The sequence below is a fragment of the Chaetodon trifascialis genome, chromosome 18 (assembly GCF_039877785.1).
Source record: "Chaetodon trifascialis isolate fChaTrf1 chromosome 18, fChaTrf1.hap1, whole genome shotgun sequence".
Taxonomy (NCBI): Eukaryota; Metazoa; Chordata; class Actinopteri; order Chaetodontiformes; family Chaetodontidae; genus Chaetodon; species Chaetodon trifascialis.
In genome coordinates, this window is record NC_092073.1 from 24,538,213 (window position 1) to 24,546,870 (window position 8,658).

Sequence of the window (8,658 nt, forward strand, 5' to 3'; positions counted from 1 at the left end):
GCAATAACACATATCTTACACAGCGCTAATGCTGCCCTAGCATGGAGCTAATGTAGTATTAATGAAAGTAATGGATGGATATAGACAAGACGTAGTATTGGTTCATAGTATCAGTATTCTAGTATCTGTATTTATCAATAAATATCAGTATTTCGATCCACTCACCCCTTATCAAAGGGTTATCTTTCCCCCAGTTCCTGTTCCTAACACAGTTCCTGTGGGGGAAACGGCAATGTAACAGATTTGATGCACAACTAATGGAGTGCTAACGTACAGCTAAAGTAGAGCTAACTACAGCCAACATAAAGATAGAGTAGAGCTCCCATGGAGATGATTAAAGCTAACATATTTCTGAGGCTTGCATTGTAAACATCAAAGTAAAATAAATAAAAATAAGTCCTGTTACAGGAAGCCACTGAAAAGGTCCTAGAAAATGAGTTTATCAGACATTAACAATTCAGATTTAGCTGTTGTCGTCTGTCAGTCCCTGTATTAAAACACCTGTGAGTCAGTGAGGGAGTGGTAGCGTCAGTGTCCAATCATATGGTTTGAATTTTGGTAAATCTGGGTTTTCTAGAACTTTCACATGAGCTCCATTAAAGAGTTCCAGCTTTTCGAGAATATGACACATCTCTGCAGTTATTGAGAATCAATACTTATACAACATTCTTCTAACGCTGTTGTGTAACTCTTTGTCCTCAGATCAGTTTAATTTTCATCAGAAAGTTAATCCACTCATGTACTCCCAAGTTTCTTGAAACCTTTGAAGTTGAAGTCTGTAAACATTTCTGTTTTTGGTCCAGTGCAGTTCTTTAACTACCACGACTGATGGTTCCTTTCGTTCTGTAAAGTAACATCTGGAGAACATTCTCTGAGGTTCCCTGTCTGATATTTAAAGAACACTGAAGGTACCAGTTCACATTTCAGAGATGACTGATACTGTCACAGTCTGTGAGGTCACTGCAGGTCTAATCGATACTATACAGGTTGACAAGGTCAGCGCCTTGTCCATTTGATCAGAGTTTCTGGTGATCGATACAGGAAGATCAGCTTGGCGTAAAGCTCCTCCTCCAACTCCAGCTCTCCAGTCTCTCTCACCTGAAACAGGAAACAGCCAATCATCCAGCACAACAACCAACCAATCAGATTAATTAACTAATTAATTTAATTATTAATTTCTAACAGGGTTACAGATCAGAGGCTGGAGCCTGCGGACGTATTACTGTGTTAATAAAGATTGTAAATGTATACCAGGAAGATGTCGGTGCAGAGTTTGAGGATGCGGTCGACACAGGGCAGCTCCTCAAACATGATGGAGTGACTGATCCCACTGAAGAACTCTCTGACAAACTTCCCAATGACCAGCACCACTGAGGCGTACAATCCCATGATGCTGCAGGACCAGACACAAGAAAAAGACAAAGAAGAAGTAGAAAAAGAACAAGAATTACCTCCTCGCCGTTTTTTGACTCCACCAATCAGTCAAGTTGCAGTTTACATCCATGGTGTTCCAGACTCATATAATATCTGTAGTGAAGACTCTAACAGACATGGCATTCACCTCAGTCCACAGTCCACCTGTTCATTTTGTCTCCACCACCATGACTCATCATTCCTACCACACACCTGGACACAGCACCTGTCCCTGAACAGAGCTCTTCTTCACAGCCATTGACGTGTGTCCCTCACTAGCTCCACCTAGTGGCGTACAAAGTCATCTCTTCCCAGCACTGTTTCACATAGTTATGGTTATTCCTTTAATCATGACGCTGCTGTCTGTCAATGGAAACGTGCCGATCCCAAACAGAAATGTTAATAATAATCTATTAAAGGTTGGGACGAATGCGTCGACTCTAACGCTCAGCACAAATTCGCTGTAAACGTCCCTCACAATGTGAGATATCTATCCAGCAAGACTTTCATTTGAAATGATTTCATTTCGTGCGCAGACTTTGATTTTGTTTTTAACTGAATCTTTCAACCAACCCAGAGTCGGTGGTTGTAGCAGAGTGAGTGTCGACAGGAAGCCCTTTGTCACCTGTGCCTTCGTCACCTGTGCCTGGGCGTCACATGGCCTGTGAAAAGTGCTCTATAAATACATTAAGACTGTAGTATCAACATATATTACCGCTGTGAATGTACTATAATAATACCACAGGTACTGCTGTACCTCAAGGTGACTGCAGTGTCAACATTTGCTAATACTATGAGTACTGTAACAATACTACAGTTACTGTAATAATTGAAGGTGATTGTAGTGTCAAAATCTGTTACTGCTGTAATAAAACTCATGTCACTGCAGCATTAGAAAGGTAATGTGTACCCGTATCCAGCCAGGAAGCCCAGGCTCGGAGGACTGACTTTATCACTGAACACGAACAGCTGAAGCCCCGCCTCCCTCCTGTCAGTCATTGAAGCCCCGCCCCCCAATGGGACCAGACTGTCAGCCGGTTGGTCGACAATCCACCACTCCTGGATCTCGCGGCTCTGATTGGTCGACCGCTCCAGGGCCAGTAGGATGTCCTTGTAGCGCTCGTCTGATTGGAGGAGAGGGGAGAGAGGACAAAAAACTAATTTTTTCTCCAAAAGTTATATTTACTGTCATTGTGGGTCTTTTTATTCTCTTTGTGGTCATTTTGTGTATCTTTCTAGTTGTTTTGTGGTCGTATTGAGTGTATTTAATGATAACTGTGCAGGAATTAATACCTCTGTAAAGCTGTTCAATTGGTTTAGCGTTGGAATCGCTGGGAGCTCGAATGAAACATGGAAACACGTCTTGTATCAGCCTGAAAACAAACACAGAGACATAAAGTTCCATTACCCAAACATCTTTACATTTTATTCATCAAGAGCTATAAGGAGACAAAGGTCACTTCCTGCTGCTACAGGAAGTGTGGACAGAACAGGAGCAGTGGCCCACATACAGTATTTGTATCTTTTAGTATCTTGTGAAAATCATTATTCATTATAACAAAAATTGTGTAGTGACAAAAGCAAACCTGTCTTAGCACGCTAACATTACAATTAGAACCAGTCATTAGCAGGTGCTTTGATCCACAGTGAAGTACAGATTAATTCACACCCTGATGGTGCAGCATCAGGGGCAGTTTTTGGCGTTCAGTATCTTGCCCAAGGACACTTCAGCATGTGGACTGCCGAGGCCAGGGATCGAACCACCAATCTCCTGATTGGCATGATTGGTGGACGACCGCTCTACCTCCTGAGCCACAGCTGCCCCATTGCTAATCAGGTTTCCTGTAGCATGGTGGCTAATAACTGGATGACAGTATTTTACTTCAGACTCCCACCTCTCTGCCCATACATATTCCCGCTCCCTGTACTCACACAGGAAGTGTCCTGGTTCCGTTCAGCAGCAGGATCAGGTCCAGACGAGTCTGATCGTCCAGGTAGGTCACATGTTTACCTGAGGCAAGCTCTACCTTCGCCCCCAGACTTAAGTTCCTGTGTAAAAAAAAAAGAACTATTTTCAGGTTATGTTTGTTATGGTTATGGCTACGATGTACTACTACTGCTACAGCAACTTCTACTACTACTGCATTGCTACTACCTCTATTACTAATACTAATACTGCTATAGCAACTTCTTCTACTCCTGACAATGCTACTACCTCTACTACTAACAACTCAGTGGAGTGAAGCTGACCTTTGAACTGTCCAGGACACAGTCAGGGGGAAGTGGTCCAGGTTGAGCACCTGGCTCAAGTACTGCCTACTGGGAGGACTGATGGTCCACAGAGAGTTACTGCTGCCCTGCAGCTCTGCCACTGTCACATCCTCATGTCCGTATGCCTCTAGGAACTGCAAGGCACTCTGGGAAACAGACCACAGAGTTACTGGAAGAAAACTACAAGCTGTAGAGCCAGTACTGCAATCAGTATGTGTAGCAGTACTGCAGAGAACTTACAGGTGTGTAGCTGTAGGAGCTGGTGAAGGAGATGAAGTCTTCCTCAGTCAGATCCTTCAGCTGATTCTGTTGTGCACTCATTGTGAAGATTGGCTGTCAACAACAACACATCAGTCATAGAACTACTAGTATTACTACTGATAATGCTAATACTACTGCTACTGCTATTAATAAAGGCAACAGCAGGTCAGTTGTAGTACTGATGATACTACTACTAATTCCTCTAATACTACTACTTCATTTACTAAAGACAACATTAGGTCAGTTATACAACTATTAAAACATGTACTAATACTGCCAATAGTACTGCTACTGCTATTATTAAAGGTAACAGCAGGTCAGTTAAACCACGACTCATATGACTACTAACACCGCTAACACAGTTGCGACTGCTATCAATACAGACAACAGCAGGTCAGCTATACTACTAACTAATACTACTACTAATATTGCCAATACTACTATCAACACCATTATCAACAAAACAATACTTGGTTAGTAATCAGAATCGGATACAGAAACGTTATTGATTGAAGAGAAAATGGGTCAGCTGCAGTTGCTCCCATTATAGAACAAGTAAAATAAAATAGAAACAGGAAATAAGAAATATCTTGGAGAATATGTAAAAATGTGAAAATAATGCTACTAACACTACTGCTGTAAACAAGACCACACCTGATCAATAACAGTAAACTACAACTACCTTTTTATCACTACATCAACATAAACACGTCATCAGTCACAATACTAATAAAGCTACTGTTAGCACTGCTGCTAATGCAAGCTGTATTCCAGTAATGATGGACTGCTGTGTGAACATCAGTAAACAGGAAGTGATCAGCTGATCTGATCCTCTCTGATACAAACTGAGCTGAAAACAGCTCAAAAGCAATATATTTATCAAGGTGAGGATGGAGCGAGGTTCACCACTTTGTGAACACCTGACTGGATGAAGGAGATGAACACATGAAGCTGCTGCCGGTGAACAGTTTGATTATTGATTATTGATTCTGGTTTTATTTACGTTTTACTCAGAGTCCAGACTTTGGAGTAGGGATAGTACTACGACTGCAACTACTATCATCAACAAGAGCAGGTCATCGGGAGTACAACTAACTCTACTGCTACAACTACTACTGTTACTAATACATGAGTCAGCAAAACAACTGAGTCGGCGCCATTAAGAAAGTAACACTACTAATACTGAACTACTACTACCATTACTACTGTAAACATAAATACCTTATCAGTGACAATACTACTAAAACTAGTGGTCTCACTGTACTATGTCCGGCTCAATAGGTGAGGTTACCTGGAAGCCTCCCAGTGTGATTGTCAGAGAGACGTCGAGTGGTCGGTTGACGACTCCGGCGACAGATTTGATGAGCGACATGAAGAGCAGTGGAAACCAGACGATACAGATGAGCAGCAGAACGATCAGACCGCCCATCCCATACTTCACCACCCGCTTCTTCTTTTGACCGCGAGGCTGGGGGTACCTCTGTGTACAAATACACACAAAACAAACCCAAATACATTAATATATGTATATGTACATTTCTGACTGCGAGGCTCAGTGTACAAATACACACACATACATGAATAGTTGCAGAGCGGTCAGCAGCTGCAGGGCCTTCTCCCATCATGCTTTGTCTTTAACTCATGTTTTCAGCTTCACCTTCAGCTCGTGCTCGTCCTTCATCACCTTGTCACCAACTACAAACTTTAGACAACTTTGCGTTTTTGTTTCTGTTTCCCACAAGCTGCTGAGTGACTGCAAGTGTTTTCCTGTCTTTCCATTTTCATCTTTTTCATGACTGTTAAATGGAGAGTTTTAGGGATTTGGGGGTTGTGTGAGTTTGCAGTCCACCAGTGTTTGCCGGTCAGTGTGCTGAACGCCGATGGGAAGCACAGTGTGAAGACTTGGCTGAATTTGTCTTTTCTGTGGAGGACTGCCGACCGTCACAGCAGCATCAAATTAAATTTGCTGCTCGTACCAACAGTGCTGTGGTCATCTTTGGGCAGCGTTGATCACGTCTGTTCATCGTCTGTTCTGTTCTGCCTGTCGAATTGCTGCCTTGTTCTTCTTTTGCCAGGTTTTAGTAGCATTACGTCCATCTGCTGGAGTGCAACATCTTCACAGTGCAAAGTCTTTACAATGTCCACCCAAAGTGATCCCAGCTGTAACACTGTCCATTCTGTAATCCAGACCCATTAGTGTGCTGCGTAGCAGTGACATGCACCCCTGAGTATACAAACGAAATGAACACGTACACACACAGACATACCTTCTCAGACTCCCTCCAGCACTTTAAGACGAAGCAGTGGGCATAAACGTCCTCCACGCAGATCCAAGAGGAAAGAGACAGAGTGGTGTCTGTCCACACCCAGTCCATCACCGCCCGCAGCTCTGTGAGGAAGGGAACCAGACGGAAACTGGAGGCAGACAGACAGGTAAACAGACAGACAGGTGAGAACAGACGGACAGGAAATAACAGACAGACAGTCAGTCAGTCAGTCAGTCAGTCAGTCAGTCAGTCAGAGCCTGGTACAGAGCTGTTACTAACTCCTGTGACAAACAGTTTCCCTCTGTTTCCAGTCTTTATGCTAATCTAGGCTACCAGTTGGGCAGTGGGACAGTGTTTTGGTCTCTATTGGAGTCTGACGGTGACTCACCCCTGGAACAGGAAGAGATTGAGATAGTTATAGCTCTTCGTCAGGAAGTTTCCCAGAACTCGTGTCGGGTAACCAGACCGAATCTGATAGGCTGACAGACCGAAGTAAACACATTTGACAAAATACCAGAGCTGAGCCACCAGGTTCTGATTGAAACGCCTGGAGACAGACGGACAGGTGAGAGACAGACAGAAATCATGTTATTCCAAGCAGTGATCATCATCACACCAACAGCATCAACGTATTGATTTGTAACCACAGCAGCTTATCAGTACTTGAGATGACCTGTTCATTATCGCCACTTCAGCAAGAATGAAATCTGTCTTACTTTTAATGGTAACCATGGTGATAATTAGCACAAAGTGACACTTTGTCTGCTAAGTGTCTTATCTTACGTATCTTAACTTAGCTTGACTTTACTTATTATCTTCCTTCAAACGTCTGCGGCTCAGTGCTAATGCTGCTGCTAACTGCTGTGTACTGACCAATGGGAGTCCCTGCATCACAAGATAAATGTAACCAGATGACTTCTTGTTATTTCTGAGTCAAACAGTTATGATACAACTTAATTATGTTAATAGGGAAGCAGCTAAAGGTGAGTTACCTCTCAGTGACCGTTGGCAGGATGAAGAACATCCAGAAGTGAATCCCAAACACCAAAATCACCTGAAAGACCAACTTGCCCAAAACTGTCTTCCTCAAATATAAAGCTCTGTCTATCACCATGGTACCTGCAGACAGACAGGTGCACAGTGAGGCAGGTAAACAGACAAACAGAGAGACACACAGGCAGACAGGCAGACAGGCAGACAGGCAGGCAGGTAAACGCACCAAACTGGATGAGAACCATCACCAAGAAAGCTTCGGGAACTTGGTCTTCTGAGAGGGAGGAAGTGATGTCAGCAGCCGCAGAGTGTTTCTAGGGAATTCAAATAAGATAAAACAGAATAAAATGACATGAAGAAGAATCAGTCCACTGAGATCAATAATGTTTGAGCGAGTGAAGTCTGATGTGATGCAGCAAGTGAGTCAAACTTTACTCCAAAAGCCCAGAAGCCGAAGACGATGATGATGAAGTCGACGGTGTCGGCGAGGAACATGAGAACGTAAACATCTGTGACGGCGCTGTATTCTGGTTGGACGAGAGCTTTGAAGAACTGGAGGACCGGACGGTAGAGAGACATACATCTAATAGATAGAGACAGAGAGAGAGAGCGCTTCAACACATTAACACTAATGACAACATGAAACAGGCACTTAAATAGAAATAAATAATAATAACAAAAAGAAGAAGAAGAAGGAGAGGAGGGAGACCAATAAAGACAAGGGCCTTTATTTTTGTGGCTTCACTTCATCTTCTGTCCATCTGCTGGATAATCAGTGCTTCAGCAGCACTTGATCACTCACTGATTCTCTTGCCTAATTCAGCAGACAGTTTAAACAATCGTGGTCAATTCAGAAGGAAACAGTCCAGATATACTGCCTTCCCTTTTCTCATTATCATTTTATTCTTGTGTTTTGGATCAGTTATATCTAATCCATCAAGTATAAACTCTGACTTTCAAATGGTCAACTATATTTGGGCAACCAACACAAAAAGAGTGTTGTTGGACAGTGGTTAGCTTTAGTGTTAGCATACCTGCTAACAGAGTATGTCTTGGCTCTGATGGAAAGTTCTCTGAGCTTCTCCAGCAGCAGATCGAACCTGCTGGGCTGCTGAGCTCTGGAGCTCAAACTCTCTGAAAACATGAAGAAGAGGACAAGGAAAACATCAATAGCACTGAAATAATAACGCATTCATTTCTGTCATATTCCATCAGTCCATCCATTGTCCATTGCTGGAAAATTCCCTCATCCCTGCCCTCCAGCTCCTCCTGTGGGCTCCTGAAATGTCCCCTGGCTGTTATCTATTGTTTTTGAAAACCCAGTTTAGACAAATCAAACAACTTCCATGTGACTGGTGTCTTGATGTCTGCATTCTCAGGCTAACCAGGCTGACACCGTTCACTGCCCCTCACCCTGCCAGACTCTCTGGGTTCGGCAGATGGCCGACTCCTC

General features: G+C 43.2%; 1 protein-coding gene across 3 annotated transcripts in view; it reads right to left on the reverse strand.

Annotated features, from left to right (window-relative positions):
* Positions 1–875: 875 nt before the first annotated feature.
* LOC139346521 (piezo-type mechanosensitive ion channel component 2-like) overlaps positions 876–8,658 on the reverse strand; it is a 51,641-nt gene continuing 43,858 nt past the window's right edge. For all 3 annotated transcript variants that reach the window (XM_070985602.1, XM_070985601.1, XM_070985600.1), the window contains 14 exons: positions 8,240–8,339; positions 7,641–7,788; positions 7,432–7,519; positions 7,205–7,331; positions 6,601–6,759; positions 6,213–6,360; positions 5,237–5,425; positions 3,925–4,017; positions 3,664–3,830; positions 3,346–3,462; positions 2,707–2,786; positions 2,324–2,537; positions 1,252–1,393; positions 876–1,098 (listed from right to left, as the gene is read on the reverse strand). In XM_070985602.1, the coding sequence (XP_070841703.1) occupies positions 997–1,098; positions 1,252–1,393; positions 2,324–2,537; positions 2,707–2,786; positions 3,346–3,462; positions 3,664–3,830; positions 3,925–4,017; positions 5,237–5,425; positions 6,213–6,360; positions 6,601–6,759; positions 7,205–7,331; positions 7,432–7,519; positions 7,641–7,788; positions 8,240–8,339 (1,874 nt within the window). In that variant the 3' untranslated portion in view covers positions 876–996. The remainder of the gene's footprint in view (positions 1,099–1,251; positions 1,394–2,323; positions 2,538–2,706; positions 2,787–3,345; positions 3,463–3,663; positions 3,831–3,924; positions 4,018–5,236; positions 5,426–6,212; positions 6,361–6,600; positions 6,760–7,204; positions 7,332–7,431; positions 7,520–7,640; positions 7,789–8,239; positions 8,340–8,658) is intronic.